The sequence below is a fragment of the Panthera onca genome, chromosome B1, assembly GCF_046562875.1.
Source record: "Panthera onca isolate mPanOnc1 chromosome B1, mPanOnc1 haplotype 2, whole genome shotgun sequence".
NCBI classification, from domain to species: Eukaryota; Metazoa; Chordata; class Mammalia; order Carnivora; family Felidae; genus Panthera; species Panthera onca.
The window spans coordinates 184,054,333-184,080,288 of NC_138342.1; the positions used below are offsets into that span (position 1 = coordinate 184,054,333).

Genomic DNA, 25,956 nt, shown 5'->3' on the forward strand with positions numbered 1-25,956 from the left:
TTGAAACTTAATGTGTCTAGCGTCTTTCCTGGCTCCCCGTCATCCATAATCCCTGATTCCATCGCTCACATGCTGAAGAAAGGCTTAAACAGCCTAATACTTGCGTTCCTAATCTTTCTTGAGGTTAGGGTGACCATGCAACTCAGTCTGTGCCAGTAAGACTTCAAGACAGGAGTGCTAGGGGGGCGGGGGAGGGGGTGTAAGGCGCTGAGTAGGACTTTTCCTCCCTGATGGAGGTAGACACGCATGTGGGGAGTAAGTCTCTACTCCGGGATGCCATCCTTCACTTTCAGCCTTTTTATACAGCAGCAAGACGACTAGATACTTGGAACTCTTGGCCACCATATTTTAACTGAAAAGTCCCTGACAGAACAACATGTTGAGTCAGGAAGAGTAGAAAGACAGAAAGAGGACCTTACCAAGCCACCAAATGTAGACCTACCTACATCTAGACTTCCTGTTAAATAAACACACAACCTCGGGTTTAAACCAGATGGTATTCTAACTACCATGCTCTCTCTCTCTCAGCATCTGATGGCAGTTGATTCTTCCTTCCTTTTTGAACAGTTTTCTTTACTTGGCTTCTGGAACGCCACTCCTGACTGACTTCTCTCCTACCTTCCTGGCTGTTTCTTCTTGGTCTCCTCTCTAATTCCTCCTTATCTCCCTAGCCCTTTAAAATTTAAGAATGCCCCAGAGGTACTTTGGAGTACTCCAGGGAGCTTCCCAGTAGTGCCCTTGACCTATTATTCTCTTCCACACTTACCGTCTTGGTGATCTAATCCAGTCTAGTGGCTTTAAATACCATCTACATGTTGATGAATCCCAAATTTATATCCCTAGACCAGAAATCCATGCACTCTAGACTCATGTATCCCACTTTTCTTTCAACATCTTCACTTACAGATTATTCATCTCAACTTAGTATCTCTATAGCTGAATTCCTGATAACTATCTACCAACATCTGTACCCCCATCACCCATCTCCATCTCAGCGGATGGCACTATTATATCCTTCCCCATGGTTCACACCCAAAACATGTACAGTCACCTGACTCCACTCTTTGGCTCTCACCTCCTCTAAGCAAATGCTGTCAGCTTCACTTTCAACATGCTCATCTAGAATCTGACCAGCCCTCACTGCCATGACCATGGTCCAAGAAGCCATAATCTCCTGCCATGACTGTAGCAATACCTCCTCACTGATCTCTGGATGCAGCCCTCACCCCCATTCTATATACTCTCTACACAGGTATCAAAGTGGTCTTATCAAAATTTAAGTCACTTTGGGGGCGCCTCAGTGGCTTAATCAGTTGAGCATCCAACTCTCAATTTTGGCTCAGGTCGGGAGCTCCCGTTTCGGAAGTTTGAGCCTCACATTGGGTTTGCACTAACAGTGCAGAGCCTGCTTGGGACTCTCTCTCTGTCTCTTTCTAAGTAAATAAATAAACTTAAACAAAATTCATTAAAAAATTTTAAAAAATTAAGTCACTTTGGTTAAAAGCCAAAATCCTTAGGATTTTTAACACTGTCCACATCTGCTTCTCCACTACCTGTTTCACTTCTGTTTCAACTTTTCCTTCCTTCTTCCCTTGCTTTCCTAGAGCACATTAGAGCCACCTCAGTGTCTCCACTTACTGTTCACTCTGACTGGCACGGTTTTCCTCCAGATACGCCTAGGACTGACACCCCCCGGCCTTTACTCAAAAGCCACCTCTCCCTGGTCACACTAACCAACATTTCTTTCTCTCTCACACAAAAGTAACACCCACCATTTCATATTCCCCTTCTCTGCATTAGTATTTCCCCTCCCCCTTTAGTACTTTACATTATCAAGCATCCTATCTACTTTTATTTACATATTACCCATCTCTCCCACCAGCATGTAACTTCAAGGAGGGCATGTTTCGATCCTGTATTCACTTCTGTACCTCAGCACTTTGATCACTGAATCTACATTTATTCAATAAATATTTCAGTGCCAAGTTTATGCCAATTAAAATAAGATACCGTTTGCACTTTCTGAAAGAGTAGATATTTAGAAATCGTGTTAGAAATGTCAAAATACTGGCAAGAGTGTCGGAAAATGCTCTTACGTACTCAGAGAGGGAGCACCGACTTGTAGGCTGTTTCTGAAGGGCAATTTGGCAACGTGCAACCAAAGTCTTAAAGTGCTCACACCCTGTGATTCCATCTAAAGGAATGCATCCAAGGAATTTATCTGACTAGCTCTCTTACTATGTATAAAGTTCTTCAGCGTGAAATCGTTTCATTCACTAAAAAAACAGAACAAAAACCCTGAAACAACGTCATGTTCAAAGTCTGAAGAAATATATTGCAGCACGTTCCATCGATGCAGTATTATAAGGCCGTTTAAAATCATGTTATTAAAGAGTAAGAATTTAAGAAGCTAAGGAAATAGGCACTATACCTTTTAAGTGAAAAAGAAAATTCAATTAACTAAGCAAGTGCCTACTGACTGTTAGGTAGAGGATTTCTGAAACAGTAGGAATTGCTTGCACCTATGAAATGTATGTTACCACGTGCACATGAGAATATGTCAAAAGAAAAGGCATTGAATAGTTATCAATTATGACGTTAAAACCTATCTGGCATTAATGAGATTAAGGGTGATTTTTCTTTCCTCCCCACTTTTCACTACAAGTGTTATACTTCTTGTTATTTATTTTAACATTTATTCATTTCTGAGAGAGAGGGCGTGAGCAGGGTAACGACAGAGGGAGAGAGACACAGAATCCGAAGCAGGCTCCAAGCTCCGAGCTGTCAGCACAGAGCCCGATGCGGGGCTCAAACTCCTGAACCAGGAGATCACAATCTAAGCCTAAGTCAGTTGCTCAACCACCTGAGCCACCCAGGCGCCCCAAAAAGTGATATAATTTTAAAATAGCCTACTGGGAAAAAGGCAGTGGAAAACTGGCGAGCTATCCAAATGCACTGGTTAAATCCAAGATGCACGAGAGATACGGTTTACAATGCTTCTTCCTTTCCTTTCCTGGCACGCACAGACCTGGGCTCTGTCTGGACCTCTTCTGCCTGCTGACTGCCTGAACACCAGTGTATCGTGTCCTAATTGCCCAACTTCCCTTCTCTGTATTCCCGTTTATCTTTACTGACTCGGTCCACAATCTCTACATTCCACACTCTGAACCCTAGCTGCCTGTCCTATCATTTCTACTCCCTAGTATACCAGCTAAGTCCTAAAAATTACCTCAATCCAGATGTAGCCTCCTTATTGTATTTCCAAGGTCTCGATGGCAAACATCAAACAAAGCATCAATAGCAAACCAAGACTGACACACACATTTGCAAAGGTGTACCTCGATCACAGTATAGAATTACCTAGATTACAGCAAAAAAGAGTTTCAGCAAACTTTGGTACTGTTAATCGTATCCTCTTCTGAAATCCTACAGCTTTTGTTTTCCTTTAAAATATCCTAAGGACAGATGTGATGAGGGACAAACCCACCACCTCCCCTACTTGACTGGTAATAGCTTGAAGGCAAGCACCAGGTCTTTCTTATCCCATAACTGCTCTGGGTCTGCAGTACGGCTTGCACAGTGTATACTTCCAAAGGGTCAAGTGAATGAATTATCTTCCGGAACACAAAATTTCAGTAGCCCTCTACATTTATATATTGCAAAATGTGACTTTAATAGTCCATATTCTTGAGTTAGTCAAGGCAGTGTTCTATTAGTACGACACAAACCACTCCATGTAGCCATCACCATTTGCTCCAGAGTGAACTCAAAAATATAGTCATGGGAGTACAGGTGAGTCACAACAAAAACACAACAGATATTAAGAGGGCGGTCATCTGACAGGGAAACAAGAACTTGCCACAAAGCAAGGTTCTCACGAGGACTTGAATTGCTCAGAAGCACAGGGCTCGTGGTAATACTGTCAGTACCTGCCTCTGCAAGTGTGTTTACAAGATTTCTGCTGCTTCACATGGGGATTAAACAAAAATAACTCCCGTAGTCACAGGCCTAGGAACATGCGTCCTGCAACTGAAGGTGTAATAAATTCAAGACTAAGAAGGGTCGTGTCCCTTCCCCAGCTACCGTACAAAGAAGATGAACAAGGGTCTTCACAGGTCCGTCAACAAATGTATTTATCTGGTGGTGAGGTGACTGAACTCACCCGGCACAGAGCTCCTAACCACGATGGAAAAAGGCACGTGGTGAGCATCCAGGCTCATTAGAAGCCAAGGTTCACAGAATTACTTTGAGCCGCGAGGTCACTGAGACACAAAACTGAAGATCATCTTATTTCCTGTTCTAAGGTTACAAAAATAAGCAACTCAACAGAATTTGCACAAACTCACGTCAAAGAAATCCCCTCACCTCATAAAAGTGAGCTGCCAAAAAAAAAAAAAAAAAAAAAAAGTTGGGGGGGGGGGAAGCTGTCCAGCCCATCACCCACGGCTACTACTCTGACACTTGACTCTTAAAATTCCCCACTTAATCTCCAATTGTGTCTATTCCTACACACTGCTGCCTTCCCTTTATTTCTAAGGCTTAGTTACGGGTGCTCTGGATGCATTCTGACGCTTTCATCATCTGACTGTCAGCCATTACCGATGTTCTTACCTTTATCGGCTCTTTTCCCATAGGTTTCCTTACCCTCTACTACACATTTGCACTATTTTAACCTTCCAACATCCCTACGCCCTTTGAGGTGCTTCTTGATCTCTTCAAATTCAGCATGGTCCGAACTAAACCCATCACTGTCCTCCTGTTAACCACTTCTTGCTACTCTGTTCCCTATCTCGCTTCATGGTCACCCAACAAGAAAGTGGCAGAGACACAAGAGACTCTTCCCCAAAGGAAGTTTACCAGACCCCCTTTGTCCAAAACGTTTTTAGCATTTTCACTGTTTCTTATTCCCACACACTGGTACAACTCTCGTAAGTTTGTGTCTCAACGATGAGAGAACTGACCTGCCTCAAACATCCTCGGGACACCATCACTTAACCTCAACACTCATTCGACTCCAGACATGTGGATCCTACCCTCAATGTTTCCAAACACATCATACCCTTTCATAGGGCTCCACTTGCAATACCACAGGGTATTCCCACCCTTGGGAATACCAGCAACTTTCCATGCCTGGAAAACTTCTATAGGCACATTCCAAGGCCAGTTCAAATGTCATCACTATTCTCCAATCTGCCCTTTGGCCAAGTTAGTGGTGTTCCCTTCACTGTGGACACAGTGCTTCACATAAGTCTCCATTCAAATAAGGCCAGACAACATTTTTAAATATCTGTTGTATAATAGGTACACTGTGCTGAGCAATGAAAAATATAAAAATAACTTACACCTGGGGGCACCTGGGTGGCGTCCAACTTTGGCTTGGTCCATCGTCTTGCAGTTTGTGAGTTTGAGCCCCATATTAGGCTGGCTGCTGTCAGCGCAGAGCCCACTTTGGATCCTCCGCCCCCTCCCCTCTCTCTCTACCCCTTCCCTGCTTGTGCTCACTCTCTTTCTCAAAAATAAGTTTAAAAAAAAAAAACATTTGAAAAAAAAATTAAGAATTCTTTAAAATAATAATAAACACGGGGCACCTGGGTGGCTCAGTTCGGTTCAATATCCAACTTTGGCTCAAGTCATGATCTCATGGTTCATGAGTTTGAGCCCCATGTCAGGCTCTGTGCTGATAGCTCAGAGCCTGGAGCCTGCTTTGGATTCTGTGTCTCCCTCTCTGCCCCTCCCCTTCACGTGGCTTGTTTCTCTCTCCAAGATGAATAAACAAACAAAAAACAACTAGGGCATGGACTCTCCTTACGGGCCTCACAATTAGGAGACAGACATGTGTGCAAATGATTATAGTAGCATAATAAAGGCCAAGTATCACAGAGGCCAGGATAGATCAGCTGCAGTTTGAAGAATGAGGAGTTTGCATTGAAATCATATGCTTCAACACCTCTTTTCACGTCACCCTCTAACCAATGAGATTGTTAAAAGGGCCTATCAATCACGTTTGTAGTCTCCGAATCCTAAGTAGACAGCCCAGCACACAGCAGGCTCTCAAAACTTTTCTCCAATTCATAAAGCAACAGAAACTGCTTAGTGACATATTAAGCCTCACTTATAGGTCATTCTATAAAGCAATCTTCTCCAGAATTACTTGCCAAGGGAGAAGAATTGAGTGGAAGGCCCGTAAAACAATCAAGAATTCATAATGTCAGGAAGGAATAAAAGAGAAGACACTGGTCTCCCTGTAAAACCCTACCTGGTTGGCCTCATCCGTCCTCCCCGGCTCCCACCACACATGCTGGGCAGCTCCCTGTCCCTCAAGCACCCCCCTACCACCTCCCCTCCACCTTTCCACCTGCTGTTCCCTCTGCCCGGCGAAGGCCTTTCATCTGATATCCCAAGGTCTCTCTCCTCCTGCACCTTCAGATACTGGCTCATTTGTCCCCTGCTCAGTGTGGCCTTTCTCAACTGCCTGATACTAAGATGCCACGCCCTTCACTGCCTTTTCTTCTCGGCACCTATCATCGTACATTCTCAACATCTTATTTACTGAATTTTCCAACTCACCTGACTAGAATTTAAGCTCTGCAAGGCAAGAATTTATCTCTTTTGTGCATTTCTGCATCCCCAGCACAAGCAGGCACTCAATCGACACTCGTTAAATGAGCAAGTCAGTGTGTCGGACAACGGGGTGTATGTCAGAGAGGTTCAGGGCACAGCACAACACCGCAGGGTCTGTCCCCTGTGTCCGCCACTTATTAACTCTAACTTTGTGCAAGTTACTTAAGGTTTCAAAACTTCCAATTCCTTATCTACAGAATTGGGATAGCTATACTATCTATACCTCATGAGTTGTAAGAATAAATGAAATTAGACATTATCTGTATCTCATGAGTTGTAAGAATAAATCAAAGTAGCCATTTAGAAAGCTTAGAAGAGGGGCGCCTGGGTGGCTCAGTCGGTTGAGCGGCCGACTTCAGCTCAGGTCATGATCTCGCGGTCCGTGAGTTCGAGCCCCGCGTCGGGCTCTGTGCTGACAGCTCAGAGCCTGGAGCCTGTTTCGGATTCTGTGTCTCCCTCTCTCTGACCCTCCCCCGTTCGTGCTCTGTCTCCCTCTGTCTCAAAAATAAATAAACATTAAAAAAAAAAAATTTTAGAAAGCTTAGAAGACAGCATGACAGGTCTCTGGTGCTCAAAAACATCACTACGACTATCATTTTTATGAAAAAACAAAAAACCCTGAGACACTTTCTTTAAAAAGTATTTTAATTATATGTACATATAGAAACATCTGTAAGCAACAGATTAAAGTTAGCTTTTAGAATAAGTTATTACGTGATACTTTCTGGTTTGTAATAATTTATCCAAGTATCTTTCTCATGATTTTGCAAGCTAGTTCTCTCAAACTCTCACCTAGAGAACACTGAAATGATATAAAAGTACATTGAAAAGATCTTAAATTCCCTTTGACCCTCAACAGACAAAATTAGTTTACAAAAGACAACTAAGAAAAAAAACACCTTAGCAAGAAAGCACAGAAGCCTGTAATGCCAGGCAAGTCGTGACAAGTTTGGGATGTACTCCTGGTCTGAGAGGAATTTATTTTATTAACCCACAATAAACTGAATTAAAACAAAGGTTTACCCTTTTAAAATGTTATTTCTCTTTGTCCAGAAGAAAAACTAAAGACTGTTTCTTTCATGAGGCCCTTCTTCAGGCTCTGGTGTAATCAGACCAAGCCCCTGGACATTCTTCTTTTTCACAAAGTCCTAAAAGCACTTAGAGGCCTTTTCCACACCCTTTATACACCCTTTCGTGCTGCTTGTGGCGTCATCAGCATGCATTTGCTATCCCCAGGTAGGTTACCAGATCCACAAGGCAGGGAGTGGCCTACTTCCGTAATGCTACCCGGCTCAAGCTAGTCCCTGCAAGGATTATTACATGTTTGTATCAAGGGACACACACATTTATAACCTAAAACCCGGTCAACACTGGCACTGCCTTCAGAAGAGGGTGGCAGATGGGTCTCCGAAGATGCCTCGATCAAGCATGAAATATTTAACTATGTAGTTATTTATTCAGCAGCATTAATTTCTAATAACCACATAACATCATTTAAATTAGGGTAAAATGACAGAGGACTCTAAGCCAAGGGCCTGAAGAGAGAATTGCCAAGTTTTTACACCATTCAGCTGAGCTTGAGAGGTTTTTTTGTTTTTGTTTTTGTGTTTTTCCCCCAAAACTCGTCGTTCCACCCAAGAATAGTTCTCTAGACTGATAACGTGAAGGTTAAGAGCATGGGCTCCAGAGTCCTACTGCCTGGTTTGAATCTTACCTCTGCCACTTTCTAGCTGCATGATGTTGACAAATTATTTGACTTCTGTGTGCGATTTCCTTCAATTCGTACAATGAGGCGAAGCCTCACAAAACTACTCTGAGGATTAAATGCACTTATAAACGAAATGATTAAGACAGAGCCCGGAACTTGGTAAGCATTTTGTAAGTGTGAGGTGCTATCATCAGCATTATAATTATTATTATGATAGTTTTCCTCACAATCTCATTTAATTGGAGTGGTTAAAACATACACATAATCTACACAAAGAAAATTTGAATCTGGTTTGTTATCACTCACAATCTGGTCTCATACCAATCTCCAGATTTTTAAAATTATTCTTCTACTTTTATTGAGATCTAATTGGCATACATCACTTGTAAGTCTAAGGTGTAGAGTCTAATGGCTTGACTTATATACACTGTGCAGTAATGACCTCAGAAAATTTAATTAGGAGCCATCAGCTCATATAGACACAATAAAAAGCAAAAAAAAAATATATTTTCCTTGTGACGAAAACTGTTCAGATTTACTCTTAACTTTCATATATATCATACAGCAGTGTTAGCTATAGTTTCCATGTCATACATTACAATTTCTAGATTCTGACAAGTAAAATGGAAGAGCTTCATTGGCTTTAATTACAATTCTTTCTCCTCCTCAGTTTAAAGCTTCAAGAAAATGGCTACTTCAATTCCAGGTCTGGTTTTCTACTTAGTTCTCTGAAAGGATTTATTGAAAGCCCCAGTCTGCTGGAACATTCCTGCTGCTTACCTTTCAGTAGAGTAACTTTGTATACACAGTACAGAGGATGTCCATTTGGTTTCAATTTTCTACTACACAAACACTGCATTGTACAATAAATGGCAATGCTCTCTCAATGATCTAAAGGCACATTGTTTTTGCTCCTTGATTTTCTGATCTACTTTAACTCTGTGGGGATTAAGTTTCCTGTCCCCCACAACAAACACCTCTCGATGTATTGTGAGCATCCAAACAAGCTAGTTGCTGTTTTGTTTTGTTTTTTTTTTTAAGTACAGCATAATCACATTAGTCTTCCAACAGTTGAAATATAAAATCAAATGCAAATGCATGAGGTTTCTAATTACATGATTTTTGCCCCCATTTCTATACAGAAAACCACCAGGTAAATGAAAACTTAGTTTGTAACTCAGGTTGAAAACTTCGAGTATGTGACTTTTTAGTTATCAAGTGTCTTTATATGGGTTAATAAAACCTCAATAAACTTGTCTTTTCATTACGAGTACACAGACCTACTTTTCTCATACGGCATGAAATTATATAGTATACAGTAAAGGGACTTAAAAAGTGCTGAACTCTTTTTTGAAACTTATCACTTACATAAAAGTATCCCATTTTTCAGAATACAGTAGTTCCCTCGAGCCTCATCCTACCACACACAGGGGTGTTTCAAGACCTCCAATGGATGCCTATAACTATGGACAGACCCAAACCCAACGTATACTGGTTTCTTCCTCTATGTACATACCTATGATAAAGTTTAAATTACAAATGAGGTGCAGAAAGAGATTAATAAAACAATTATAACAATATACTATGATAAAAGTTATGTGAATGTGCTCTCTCTCCAAATATCTTCACTCTTCTTCCTGTGATCATGTGAGAAGATAAAATGCCTACCGGATGGGACGTAGTGGGACGAATGACGCAGGCATTATGATTTGGGGTCAGGCTCCTACTGGCATTCTAACAATACCTACTTGTGCACTGTGGTTGACTACTGCTAACTGAAATCACTGAAGGTGAAACCACAAATAGCTGGGGACTACTGTTTATCCTAGGCCTCGGCTTACTCTCTTACAAGTATGTGCACTTCTGGTTTTCTGGGTTTTGATCATCATGTGGTCCAGAGAATCATACTAGGAGCCTCCGCTGCTCAGAGAGCTAGGGGAGCTCCAAACTGCCCCTGGAAAGGCAAGGACTGTCAAAGATGACAGGGCCTTACATTCTGAAACCCTCACATTTCGCAATGCAAAGCTGAAGTCCAGGGTGGGTACATGACTCTCTTGGGCAGCTCACTGGTGCCAGAGCAGTATGAGAACACAGGGCCCGTAACTACAGGCCATGCTGCCAGTGCCCATGGCTCTCTAGTGCCACCGAGCCACAAGTTCTCCTAACATCCAGACGACAAGGGAGCTCCCCAGCATCTGCCAACTCCCATGACCCTTATCTGGCATCGCCGGTAAGAACTAAAGCTTTGATCTCACTTATGCCTCACCTCCCCAAGTGTGGCAACATCCCCAATCAGGATCATTGCTCCTCTTCTGTTTCTCTCCCCAGTGAAGAAGACTTCAAGTGAATTTTTTCTTCCCGCTCAGCTCCTCTAGGGCTGGGAATGAAAACGTGCTTCAGATCTCTCTTTCTCCATCCATACTTCTTCCTGAGTTTGGTCCTCAGAACCTCAAGACCTTGAGGCTAGGCCTGAATCTAAATAAATCATCCTTAAGACACTTAGGCTCATTATACACTTCTCACACAAGAGGCTTTACAATAGGATTGGAAAATAAAACCTAAAACTACCAAGGTGTCAAGAAGGAAAGAGATCCCATGTTGCGTTTGGTTTTGTTAGTTTCTGCAAAATGTTCTCACACGTGTTGACACATCACTCTAGAGGTACTTTTTCCACCCACCCCCCTCCCCAGACCATTCAACAGTAGACACTATTTTTATACAGGAACTTACTTCTAAATCCTTTGGACATGCCTTTAATTTGCTCCAGGTTGGACCTGTTAAAATAAAGGGTGTTCCCTGCAGTGTTCTCAGTCAACTGGAATGGCTAGCAGTGCTTCTGTCTTAGTCTCTACGAAATAGGCTGACTTTTCCATTTCCTGTTCCGAACTGTAACCCAGAGAAATCTCTACCACCAGCCAAATTTTTAGTAAGACACTTAACAGCTACTCTTACAGCACTCAAATTTCATAAACCTATCATGACTTTAAATCTACTACTTCTGGGGCGCCTGGGTAGCTCAGTCGGTTGAGCATCTGACTTCAGCTCAGGTCATGATCTCACTGTTCATGAGTTCGAGCCCTGCGTCGGGCTCTGTGCTGACAGCTCAGAGCCTGAAGCCTGCCTCAGCTTCTGTGTCTCCCTCTCTCTGCCCCTCTTCTACTGGTGCTCTGTCTCTCTCAAAGATAAATAAAAAAAATTTTTAAAACCCTACTTCTTCTAAAATATAAACCAACATAAAAGTTCATCTCAGAAAAGTTTTAACTTTTTAGTCACTCTCCTATCCCTGAAAAATTTTAATACATCTTTCAGTAAAATTCAAGAAAAAACTCATCTCTTTTCATATGGTGAGGGCCAACCATCAGTTTAGTGTGTAACACGTAAGTACTATTAAACACTTAATCATTTATTAAAAAATTTTTCTAATTCTGAAATTATATAACAAGCACCCAATTGTGTATTTATTTACGATTCCTCTGAATAACTTAGAAGATGGCTTACACACCTCTATCTTTCTCCAACTAGCCCTTACACTGCTCAAAGAGAAGAGCTTTGTCTATGAGTTCTTTTTCTACCTTCCCTGGTCCACTAAAGGCTCAATGTTTTGGTGACAGAATGTGTTGGTGTTATAACCAAAACCTGTCTTTCTGCTTTCTGACATGCCTAATTTTACATTTAAATTATCTGTAAACTGCTGTAAGGCACAACTGATTTATTTTATTCTTACCAGAACTGGACACACGCCTGATCCTCTGAGGAGATAAGGCCCGGTCAGAATTGAGATTTCTACTGTCACTATTCCGCCTCAAACAGGAAACAGAAGGCCCCACTTTGGCTTTTGAACCAGGTGTTTTCCTCAAATTGGAGGAGTCAGGCTTGGAAATATTCCTACCTGAGGTGACTGCAGTTTTTGAAGCAGAACCCTGTGAAAAAATAGTTAAGACTTTAGTCCAGATTATACCTTCCTCATACCATTTCCCGTGGCACTATGTCAAAACGACAATTTCTTTCTAAGCAGATACGCCACAGGGCTATTTAATTTTCATTTTTAGAATGAAGGAATTAAACCTCTTCATAGTTTGCTCTTAAATCCATTGTGATCTTTTATGCCCAACAGCGGAACTATTCCCAAGATGCCCAGGGCCACAAGCTGAAGTCAAGCTGCAGCTCTCAGTCTGTTCCCTGAGGCCTTTCTATAGCATCTGATGCTGAGGACGCCATCTTTCTTCAGTTTCTCTAACAGAACACTCTCCTGGTTTTCCTTCTACCTGTCTGGTTATTCCTCCTCCGGATCCTGTTCTTCTGTACACCTTTCAATGCTAGTTGTCCCGAGGGTCCCAGACTTGACCCAGTTCTTTCCTTGCCATATGCTCTCCTTAAGTGACTTTGTCCGCTGTTTCAACCAGCACCTACACCCTGTTGTACGTGAAGTCCATATGTCCTAGCCAGCACTCTCCTGCCTTTCTCCTGTATTTAGCTTCTTTCTTTACCTACCCACTTAGCACACTTCAGGCACCTCCTCCTAGCAATGCCAACAGTAATCATATCATTGTCATTTTTATGGATCAACATATAGCCCCTACAGAATAATACTTTAAGCTCAAAATCCATGTTTCAACCCCTTTAATCTTCATAACCCTAGAAGTTGTTACCTTTATCATAAAAGGTAACAAATGTTTACATTTTACAGAAGAATACGAAGCAGTTTCTAACATTAAACTAGTTTCACCCAACCATCTCAAAACTTACTTCTTTCCATAGTCATCACAACATACCCAGGAGCCCAACATAAACAATGAAAGCTATTTCTAGGTGCTTCCTTGTTTACTTCTTCAACTCTCAATAGCCTTCTTTCCCTTTCCCATCCATCTTAGCAAAGGCCTGCATCATTTCTTCCCAGGATTACTGAAAGTACATCCTTAGGATTTCTGGTCTCACCAGCTTCCAATTTGTGTTCCACTCCACTGCTAAGGTAATCTCCTCAAAGGCCAAACTGGGTTAGGTAGCTCACCTCTGTCTTCCAGATAAAGTCAACTCTTAACAGCAAGGCACAGTGAGCCCTTCTGGATCTGGCAACCGCTGGTGGCTTCATCAGCTTATTCCTTACTGTTCACATTTCTGCAACCCCACCTCCCATCACAGTCACTACCTGGAATCCCCTAATATGAGAATATCTTTTCGTGTTTCTTCCTCTTTGTATGTGTTATTTCCTCCACCCAGAATACTTTTCTGATTCAAAGTGACTAAACTAGCTCCCTTAGAAGCCTTCCTTGACAGCCCTCTTCAAGGCCACCACCCCATCCCACCACCCTAAGCAGCACAGCAGCTGATACATACTCCCAACGAGTATTTAACAACCCCTTTTAGTCCCCTTTATCTTCTAATATCACCTACCATACCAGACACTAGGTTTGGCCAAAGGTGTAGCTTTCTTTCCTATATCCCAACAATCACCATCATACATAGTATACAGTAGGCAACCAATAAATATTCCCATTCTACATAGAAGAGGTGACACTCTGAGCTTCATTCAAGGAAAAATTCCAACACCATAAGTTATATTTTGTATTCTCCCTTTACATTACAAAAACTGAGCCTCGTAGAGACTAGGTAATTGGCCCAATGTCATTCTGCCAGTGAATGATGGAGCTAATCTGAAAGTGTATCTAACTCTAAGATCCATACTTCTAACATCTATGCTGTGTTTTCCCCACTCGTACCTTTCTTTCCTTGCGTAAGTAAGTCATAAGTAGATTAATTTCCAATACAGATATGTAAAGCCCCATGCTACCTACAGTTGAAATCATACACTGGGTGAATCCAAAGTTTAATTGGGCAAGACTTCCAGGGAAGATGCGGAGCAGGAACCTAAACTCATGTTGTCCCAAGAATATTACTAGATGGACTTCAAGCTGTATTACAAAGCCGTAATCATCAAGACAGTATGGTACTGGCACAAGAACAGACACTCAGATCAACGGAACAGAATAGAGAACGCAGAAATGGACCCACAAATGTATGGCCAACTAATCTTTGACGAAGCAGGAAAGAATATCCAATGGAATAAAGTCTCTTCAGCAAGTGCTGGGAAAACTGGACAGTAGCATGCAGAAAAATGAACCTGGACCACTTTCTTACACCATACACAAAAATAAACTCAAAATGGATGAAAGATCTAAAGGTAAGACAGGAAGCCATCAAAATCCTCGAGGAGAAAGCAGGCAAAAACCTCTTTTGATCTTAGCTGCAGCAACTTCTAACTCAACACAGCTCCGGAGGCAAGGGAAACAAAAGCAAAAATGAACTATTGGGCCTCATCAAAATAAACTTCTGCACAGCAAAGGAAACAATCAGTGAAACTAAAGGGCAACCAATGGAATGGGAGAAGATATTTGCAAATGACAAATCCGATAAAGGTTTAGTATCCAAAACCTATAAGGAACTTACCAAACTCAACACCCAAAAAAAACAAATAATCCAGTGAAGAAATGGGCAAAAGACATGAATAGACACTTCTGCAAAGAAGACATCCAGATGGCCAACCGACACATGAAAAAATGTTCAACATCACTCATCATCCGGGAAATACAAATCAAAACCACAATGAGATACCACCTCACACCTGTCAGAACGGCTAACATTAACAACTCAGGCAACAACAGATGTTGGCGAGAATGTGGAGAAAGGGGATCTCTTTTGCACTGCTCATGGGAATGCAAACTGGTACAGCCACTCTGGAAAACAGTATGGAGTTTCCTCAAAAAAGTAAAAATAGAACTACCCTACAACCCAGCAACTGCACTACTAGGTATTTATCCAAGGGATACAGGTATTCTGTTTCAAAGGGACACATGCACCCCAATGTTTATAGCAGCACTATCAACAATAGCCAAAGTATGGAAAGAGCCCAAATGTCCATCGATGGATGAATGGAAAAAGAAGATGTGGTATGTGTGTATGTGTATACACACACACACACACACACACACACACACACACACACACACACACACAACGGAGTATTACTCAGCAATCAAAAAGGATGAAATCTTGCCATTCACAACTACATAGACAGAACTAGAGGGTATTATGCCAAGTGAAATTAGTCAGAGAAAGACAAATATCCTACAACTTCACTCATATGAGGACTTTAAGACACAGAACAGATGAACACTAGGAAGGGAAGCAAAAATAATATAAAAACAGGGAGGGGAACAAAACATAAGAGACTCTTAAATATGGAGAACAGAGGGTTACTAGAGGGGTTGTGGCAGGGGGGATGGGCTAAATGGGTAAGGGGAATTCATCTACTCCTGAAATCATTGTTGCACTATATGCTAACTAACTTGGATGTAAATTTAAAAAATGAATTAAATTTTAAAAAAAGACTACTACTAGATAACACTCATATTTTCAGTGCAAATAACCCAGAAAATGACCCCAAGACTAGCACAACAAACTTCACAACCAAATGTGGAGAAGAGGTCACATTATAGAGTGTAGGACCAGCAGAGAGCTAAACACCAATGGTCTGGATTTGGGAGGGAGGGAGCTATAGGCAAGGAGAGGGGCAAGAAATAGACTATCACAGGAGGAAGACCGCATGGGGAAAACTAATCCCATATGCATTTGGCTTTGGAAATCAAAAGGGCAGAATTTCCCACTTCTTAAAACTAGCAGGACTTAAAGCCTAGAACTTTAAAAATCAGCAGGCTCTGTGCTGAGGGAGAGCCTAGAGGGCAATAGGAAGCTGAGTCCTTAACCTTAAAGAGATAACACAACAAAAAGCCCAAGGACATAGGGCTTAGAAGCAGCAATTTCAAAAATGCCTGGGGTACACAGGAGGGAAAGTTAGTTACTAATCTCAGAGTTCCCTGAGGGACTTTTCAAGGAACAAAGGAGCTGGCAGGTAGCTTTTCCCTCCCCCACCCCCAAAATAATCACATGGCCAACTGCAGGCAACAGCCAGCACTCACTACCTTACTTGCTTATACCATGCTCTGCCCCCTCCTGCTGGGCTTGCCTCAGTCCTGATGCTGTGGATTTCCCACCCCAGAAGACCCAGGGAAACCCTGCCACCATTGCATCTCTGACTTCCCTAGGAGGATGTATGTGCCTTGTTAAAACTACACCCCCACCCAGAGGCGCTTCATGGAGCAACCCAGGCCTGCCTCAGTCTCCAAAGTGACTAAGTGTCCCCTGAGGAGAAGGACTGGCATCCACAGCTTGTGACACCAAGATCCCATCGTCATGCTTCCCAGAACTGCCTCAGCCAGCCACTGGTCTCCATAGTGGCTACACAACCCCGGTGGAAGGGGACCTGTGGGAACAGCTTGTGGCACCCTGTCCCTAATGCATGTGCAGTAGAAACTCAGGCTGGCCTGGTCTTGGAGGCAGTGGTGAGTCTCCTGTAAAGAGGATCTACACCACCTTGTTAAAAGTGTGGGCCCTGCCCACTACTTTCAAGAGCAATAGACATAGCCAACTTTCTTAACACAGAGAAACAAACACAGAGTTAGGTGAAATGAGGAGACAGAGGGTTATGTCTCACATGAAAGAATAGGACAGAAGAAGAGAGACCTAAGTGAAACAGAGATAATATGCCTGATAGAAAATTTAAAGTAGAGCCTAAATGTCCATCAACTGATGAATGGATAAATAAATTGTGGGTTATATACACAATGGAATACTACGTGGCAATGAGAAAGAATGAAATATGGCCTTTTGTAGCAACGTGGATGGAACTGGAGAGTGTGATGCTAAGTGAAATAAGCCATACAGAGAAAGACAGATACCATATGGTTTCACTCTTATGTGGATCCTGAGAAACTTAACAGAAGACCATGGGGGAGGGGAAGGAAAAAAAAAAAAAAGGCTAGAGAGGGAGGGAGCCAAACCATAAGAGACTCTTAAAAACTGAGAATAAACTGAGGGTTGATGGGGGATGGGAGGGAGGGGAAAGGGGGTGATGGGCATTGAGGAGGGCACCTGTTGGGATGAGCACTGGGTGTTGTATATGGAAATCAATTTGACAATAAATTTCATATATTGGAAAAAAAAAAAAAAGAAAATTTAAAGTAATGGTCATGAAGATACTCCCTGTACCTGAGAAAACAATGGAAGGCATCAGGGAGACCCTTAACACAGAGAAAAAAAGAACCTATCAAAGATGAAGAATACAATAATTGCAATTAAAAACAAACTTGTGGAATAACTAGCAGGCTAGAAGAAGCAGAGGAATGAATCAACAACCTGGAAGACAGAGTGATGGAAAGTAATCAAGCTGAACAAGTGAGTGAAAAAAGAATTATGCAAACTGACAATAGACTTAGGGTACTCAGTGACTCCAACAAGTGTAATAATATTCACAATATAAGGATTCCAGAAGAAGAGAGAGAAAAGGGGCAGAAAATTTATTTGAAGAAATAATAGATGCAAACTTCCTTATTCTGGGGAAGGAAACAGATACCCAGATCTAGGAGGCACAGAGATCCCCACAAAAAAATAAATAAAAATAAAATAAAAAATAAATAAAAAATCAACCCAAGGAAGTCCATACCAAGACACATAGGAATTAAAATGGAAAAGAGTAGTAATAAAGAATGTTGAAAGCAACGAGATAAAATACAACTACATACCAGAGCAGAGAAATCCCATGAGGGTATCGGTGGATATTTCAGCAAAAACTTGGCAGGCCAGAAGAGAGTAGCATGATACATTCAAAGTGCTAAAAGGGCAAAATATGCAGTCAAGAATGCTCTATCCAGCAAAGCTATCATTCAGAATAGAAGGGAGAGATAAAGAATTTCTCAAAAACGAAACAAGTTCATGACCACTAAACCAGCCTTTATGAGAAATACTAAACGGGACTATTTGCATGGAAAAGAAAGATCATAAGTGAGACTGTGAAAAGGATAAAACATAAAATAAGTAAAAGTGAGTATTTCTGTAAAAAACAAACAAGGAATTCACAAAATGAAACGATGTAAAATATGACACCATATAACTAATATGTGCTGGGGGGTTGGTGCGAAGAGTAAAGAATGGGTTCAAAGTTAAGCGACCATCAACTTCATATAGGCTACCATATGCAGATGTTACACAAAAAACTTAATGTTAACCAAACAACAACAACAACAACGATCAGATATGCAAAGAAAAAAAGAGAAATGAATCTAAGTATCTCACTCAAGAAAACTGTCAAATCAGGGCACACGGGCAGCTCAGTCAGTTAAACATCCAACTTTAGCTCAGGTCATGATCTCATGGCTTCTGAGTTCGAGCCCCACATTGGGCTCTCGGCTGACAGCTCAGAGCCGGGAATCTGCTTCAGGTTCTGTGTCTCCCTCTCTCTGCCCCTCCCCAACTCATGCTCTGTCTCTCAAAAACAAATAAACATTAAAAAAAAATTTTTAAATCCAACAAAACCATCAAATTGTGAAAGAGAGCAAGAGAAAGATCAGAGAAAACTACAAAAACCACAAAACAAGTAACAAAATAGCAATAAATACACACCTATCAATAATTACTTTGAATGTAATTGGAATGTAACTGGACTAAACTCTCCAACCCAAAGCCATGGGGTACAGAATAGATTACAAAAACAATATCCATCCATGTGCCGTCTACAAAAGACTCATTTCATACCTAAAGATACATGCAGATTGAAATTCAGGGGACAGAGAAACCTTTACTATGCAAATGGCTGTCAAATGAAAGCCAGAGTAGCATTTTTCATTGGACAAAACAGACTTAAAACAAAGACTAACAAGAGACCAAGAAGGAGAGTAGTGTATTTCATTGGAAAAAATAGATTTTATTTTATTTTTAACGTTTATTTTTATTTTTGAGACAGTGAGAGACAGAGCATGAACAGGGGAGGGGCAGAGAGAGAGGGAGACACAGAATCGGAAGCAGGCTCCAGGCTCTGGGCCGTCAGCCCAGAGCCCGAAGCGGGGCTCGAACTCACAGACCGTGAGATCGTGACCTGAGCTGAAGTCGGACGCTTAACCGACTGAGCCACCCAGGCGCCCCGGAAAAAATAGATTTTAAAACACAATAACAAAGAAGTGATAATAAAGGGGACAATCCAACAAGAAGATGTAACAATTATAAATATTTATGCACCCAACATGAACACCCAAATTCATAAAACGGTAACAAAGGAACTAATTGATACTAAAACAAGTAATGGTGGAGGACTTTAACACACCACTTACATGACAGATCATCCAAACAGAAAATCAACAAGGAAACAATGGTTTTGAATGACATGGTGGAACAGAAGGATTTAACAGATATATTCAGAACATTCTATCCTGAAACAGCAAAATACACAAACTTTCTAATGCACTCCAAAATAGATCACATTAGCCCACAAAACAAGTCTCAACAAATTCAAAAAGATCAAAGTCATATCATGCATCTTGTCTGACCACAATGCTCTGACACTCAAAATCCCAAGAAAAAATCTGCAAAGAGCACAAATGCATGGAGGTTAAAACACACGCTATTAAACAATGAATGGGTCAACCAAGAAATCAAAGAAGAAATTAAAAAATTAAATGGAAACAAATGAAAATGAAAACATACAATGGCCCCAAATCTTTGAGATGCAACAAGAGCTGTTCTAAGAGGGAAGTTTACAGCAATACAGGCCTAATGAAGAAGAAAAATTGCAAGCTAACAACCTAACCTTGTATCTATAAGAGCTAGAAAAAGAATGACAAACAAAACCCAAAACAGCAAAAGTAAAGAAATAAAGATTAGAGCATAAATGAAAGATACAGAAAGAACAACAAAAACAACAACAGAAACAACAAACATACATCAATGAAACCAGGAGCTGTTTCTTTAAAAAGATCAACAAAACTGATAAACCTCTAGCCAGACTCATCAAAAAAGAAGAGTCAAATAAACAAAATTACCAAGGAAAGAGAAGAAATAACAACAAACACCACAGAAATACAAACAACTATAAGAGAATATTATAAAAAACTACCTGCCAATAATTTGGACAACCTAGATGAGATGGATAAATTTCTAGAAACATAAAACCTACCAAAACTGAGGCAGGAGCAAATAGAAAATTTGAAAAGACCAATGACATGCAATGAAATTGAATCAGTAATCAAAAAACTCCCAACAAACAAAGTCCAGGACCAGATAGCTTCAAAAGTGAATTCTATGAAACATTTAAGGAAGAGTTAATACCTATTCTTCTCAAACCATTCCAAAAATAGAGGAAGGAAAACTTCTAAATTCAGTCTGTGAGGCCAGCATTACCCCAACACCAAAACCAGATAAAGACACTCCAAAAAAAGAGAACAAGAGGCCAATATCTCTGATGAATATAGATGCAAAAATCCTCAACAAAATACTGACAAGCCAAATCCAATAATACACTAAAAATTAATCACCAAGATCAAGTGGGGTTTATTGGTGGGATTCAAGGGGGATTCGATATTCACAAATCAACACGATACATCACATCAAGAAGAGAGAGGGAAAAAAATAAGAAATAGGATAAAAACCAAATCATTTCAATAGAGGCAGAAAAAGCATCTGACAAAGTACAATAGCCATTTACAATTAAAAAAAAAAACAAACCCTCCGCAAAGTAGGTTTGGAGGCAACATTGTCAACATAATAAAGGGCATATATAAAAAACCCACAGCTAACATCATACTCAATGGGGAAAAACAGAGCTTTTTGCCTAAGGTGAGGAACAAGACAAGGATGTCCACCCTCATCAGTTTTATTCAACATAGTACTGGAAGTCCTAGTGAAAATAATCAGACAAGAAATAAAAGGTATCCAAACTGGTAAGGAAGAAGTAAAACTTTCACTATATGCAGATGGTATGACACTATATACAGAAAACTCTAAAGACCCCATCAAAAACTACTAGAACTGATAAATGAATTCAGTAAAGTTGCAAGATACAAAAAAAAAAACAAATGTACAGAAATCGGTTACATTTTTTTTTTAAGTTTATTTATTCTGAGAGAGCGCAAGCAAGGAAGAGAGAGAGGGAGATAGATCACACAAACCATGAAATCATGACCTGAGCCGAAATCAAGAGTCAGCTGCTTAATCGACTGAGCCATCCAGGCACCCTATGAAGTCTGTTTCATTTCTATACACTAATAATAAAGCAGAAGAAATAGAAATTAAGGAAAGAACCCCATCTACAATTGCACCAAAGATAATAATCTATCTAGCATTAAACCTAACCCAAGAGGGGAAAGACCTCTATCTGAAAACACTGATGAAAGAAACTGAAGAAGACACAAAGAAAGGGAAAGACATTCCATGCTCATAGATAAGAAAAAATATTAAAATGTCTATACTGCCCAAAGCAATCTACACATTTAATGAAATCTCTATCAAAATACTAAGAGCATTTTTTTACAGAACTAGAACAAAAGAATTGTAATATTTGTATGGAACCACAAAAGACCCCAAATACCAAAAGCGACTGTGAAACAAAAAAACAAAACTGGAGGTATTATAATTCCAGACTTCAAGTTATATTACAAAGCTATTAGTCACCAAAACAGTATGTTACTGGCACCAAAACAGACACCCAGAGAACAGAACACAATAAGACAGCTCCAAAATAAACCCACAATTATATGGTCAATAAACTTCAACAAAGAAGGAATGAATATACAATGAGAAAAGACAATCTCTTCAATAAATGGCGTTGGGAAAACTGGACAGCCTATGCAAGCACAAAACTAGACCACTTTCTTTCGCCATACACAAAAATATATTCAGAATGAATTAAAGACCTAGATGTGATACCTGAAACCATAAAAATCCCAGAAGAGAGCACAGGCAGAAATATCTCGGACATCAGCAGTTAGCAACATTTTTCTAGATATGTCTCTTAAGGCAAGGAAAATAAAAACAAAAATAAACCACTGGGTCTACATCAAAACAAAAAGCTTCTGCACAGCAAAGGAAACAATCACAAAACTAAAAGGCAACATAAGGAATGAAAGAAGACATTTGCAAATAACATACCTAATAAAGGGTTAGTATGCAAAATATATGAAGAACTTATACAACTCAACGCCAAAAAAACAAATAATCCAATTCAAAAATGGGCAGAACACATGAACAGACACAAAAAAGACATCCAGATGGCCAGCAGATACATGAAAATATCACTTATCATCAGGGTAATGCAAATCAAAACCACATTAAGATATTATCTAACATCTGTCAGAATGGCTAAAATCAACAACACAAGAAGTAACAAGTGTTGGTGTGAATGCGAAGAAAAAGGAACCCTTGTGCACTGCTGGTGGGAACCCAAACTGGTGCAGCCACTGTGGAAAACACAATGGAGATTCCTCAAAGAAGTTGAAAATGGAGCTACCCTGCAATCCAGTAATCGCACTACTGGGTATTTACCCAAAAAGTACAAGAACACTAATTCAAAGAGACACATACACCTTTATGTTTATTGCAGCACTATCTACAATAATACAATAACCAAATTAAGGAAGTATCCCAAATGTCCATCAATCAATGAATGGATAAAGAAAATGTGTGTATACGTGTGTGTATACACAATGGAATAGTATTCAACCATAAACAAAATGAGATCTTGCCATTTGCAACAACATGAATAGACTAGAGAGTATAATGCTAAGTGAAATAAGTCAATAAGAGAAAGACAAATACTATATGATTTTACTCGTATGTGGAATTTAAGAAACAAAACAGAGGTGCCAAGGTGCCTGGGTGGCTCGGTTGGTTAAGCGTTCAACTCTTGATTTTGGCTCAGGTCATTATCTCAGGGTTCCTGAGATGGAGCCCCATGGCAGGCTCTGTGGGGCTCTGGAGGCTGCTAACACAGAGCCTACTGTGGGATTCTCTCTCCCCTGTCTCTCCGTCCCTCCTCCACTTGCACTCTCTCTCTCTCTCTCTCAAAAATAAACACTTAAAAAAAAAAAAAAAAAAAAAAAAAAAAAAAAAAAAGGAGGAAGAAGAAGAAACAAAACAAATGAGCAAAGGGAAAACAGAGAGAGATAAACCAAAAAACAGATTCTTAACTACAAAGAATTGGTGGTTACCAGAGGGGAGGTGAGTAAGGGAATGGGTGAAGGGAATGAAGAGTAAACTTATCACAATGAGCACTGAGTAATGTACAGAATTGTTGAACCACTATATTGTACAACTGAAACTAACATTGTGTGTTAAGTATACTGGAATTAAAATTAAAAAATTAAAGTATCACAGGGTTGACTAAAAAAACCAATAGGGTAATATCCTAAGAACATTACATAAAATCGGCCCCCAAGAGCAGGTCAATGTCCACAAACTACAAACATCTACTTCTACATGAAGCTGGTTAAGATAATCCCCCAGAGAAAACCTTTTAAAAAGTAAACCACACTTTTGTTAAAGATTCACTTTTGTAAGCTGGTTACATCAAATTTACTCCGCCTTGCTAGCCTATATTCTGCCAAATTTTGAAACCCTGTGGTGTATGAAGCAGAAAGGGTCAGGATTCCAGTCATGAGCCCTGAGTCTGAATCTAGATTTTAGTTCTTACCAGCTCTGTATGTTTTAAATAATGTCTCTGAAGCCTTTAAATGTGGCTGACAACTGGCCCATTGTTACTGGAAAGAGTGAATGATGATGTATACATTACTGGGAAAATTTAATGACAGAATAATAATATACAAAACCTGAGCAAAGCGGTTCAGAGGAGCTATCAAAAAAATACCAATTTCTTTCTAGTAATTCACCACCTCCTTTATCTAACACACAATCACCAATACATAACCTTTGTAATGGGTAGCTACATGCAACCAGTATCAAATTAAAATCAAATTCCTTCTTCCAAACAAGAATGTTTCTGAAGTTTCAGATAGACACTGACTCAACAGCTTTGAGATTGGAGGCAACCTAAGAATTTGGTAAACTCAAGGCCTAATTTAGCCCAAGACCCCCAGAGCACACTGAAAACTAACACCCTTCCAGCACTGTCCCCTCATAGACCTAGGGAAGATTTACAACCTTTGGATCCTGTTTAAGTGACCAAGAAACATGGCAGTTTGAGTCAACATGAAGCAAGTGGCCACTCATTCGGTTCTCTACAGTAAGAACAGAGCCTGTGGCCTGTCCCTTCCCCATGATACGTGCAAACATGTACAAGGCAAAACAGTGCTATTAGGAGGGAACTGCATTTAAGACATGGGTAAAGAATGAGGTTGGCTGGGTTTTTTCCAGAAAAAAAAGTGCTTCTTCCCCAAGATGTGCCAGGATCCATGTCAACCTGATGTTTCTAACACCTTACTTCAATATCACATCATGAACCTGAAAAACAGCTTTCTGCTTCCCATGTGCAGAACGAAGCCTAAGATTTACTCAGTGCACACAGAAAAGCTTTTAATTTCACAATCAGACAACCAATTTATAGTCAAGCCAAATGTTTTTTAGAGAGACTTTCAGTTGGGTGTAGATACATAATGAAAGCCTCCCATAAATCAAGGAGGAATAAATGTATTGTTTTTTTATGTATAGCTATAAACACCAAACTAAGAACGTTGACTAGAATTACCAGAGGTTATAGTTTGATTTGGCAAAATATCAAAATACAAATGACATAAAACAAGTTTCCTACGTTTGACTTGAAAAGAACTTAAAGATCGGAGTTTTAAAATAGACAATCGCGTTAATTTAGACATCGTTAAGGTGTACCATTCTTCCCCAAAAGTCACAAAATCCAAAACATCCCTAAACTGATATAGCTCAAGAATATCTGGTCTTTCCTAACTTACTTCCTAAAAGGACCTAACAATTCCCTATGCACCCTGAAAACACTTCTGAAACAGACCTTGAACACTTCACTACACCTTACGAGCTTCGTTCCTCTCCAACCTGAGCCCTCCACACAGAACACAGATGCCTCACATCTGCCTTCCTACCTGGCACCCCGCTCCATTCCTAACCCGGCGGACAGGAGTCCAAGAAAGGTCGACATTGGGCCAAAAATACATGTAAGTCCCTTCTGCGAAAAACAGGACTGAAGACGAGTACACAAAGCCCAAGAATGGCCCGACAAATGTTTTTAAAACTCAGAAAACTAGTTTCTTCATGTTACTGACAAAGATACAGGTATGTTTAAAGAAAAATCATCTTTAATCCACCTGTGAATTTTCTGTTTGAATGAGACTATCCTGTCTCCTCCGCCCCCCTACACACACATCAAATATGTGACAGGTGCTACAGACAACAGACTGCTTTTTCACTGTACATGAATAAAAGGGGTTTATCTTAATGTGCCAGGAATCATCAGGTTAGGGCTGCAAGAGACCTCAGACATCGCCTAGTCCAATCCCTTCAGATCACATTAGCTGATCAGAGGCAGAAACCCGACCCCCACCCCCCCACCCCCACCGGGTTCACAGGAGACGACTCCCCTTCCCGGGGCAGCTTCCTCCACAAGAGACCAGGAGTTATTTTTATGTTGAGACTGTTTACCGGCTCTCCCCAGCCATTTCTTAAATGTGGCCCAACACATTTTAAAGTTCATAAACAAATCTCTTTTTTTTTCCCCGATACGAAATATAATCAGATATTTAACTTCCAATAACTAATTACACCAA

General features: G+C 40.5%; 1 protein-coding gene across 5 annotated transcripts in view; it reads right to left on the minus strand.

Moving 5' to 3' along the window:
• The window catches only part of MTUS1 (microtubule associated scaffold protein 1), a 172,158-nt gene that overhangs the window by 90,795 nt on the left and 55,407 nt on the right, over window positions 1-25,956 (minus strand). For all 5 annotated transcript variants that reach the window (XM_078445378.2, XM_060653058.3, XM_060653060.3 and 2 more), the window contains exon 3: window positions 12,054-12,249. In XM_078445378.2, the coding sequence (XP_078301504.2) occupies window positions 12,054-12,249 (196 nt within the window). The remainder of the gene's footprint in view (window positions 1-12,053; window positions 12,250-25,956) is intronic.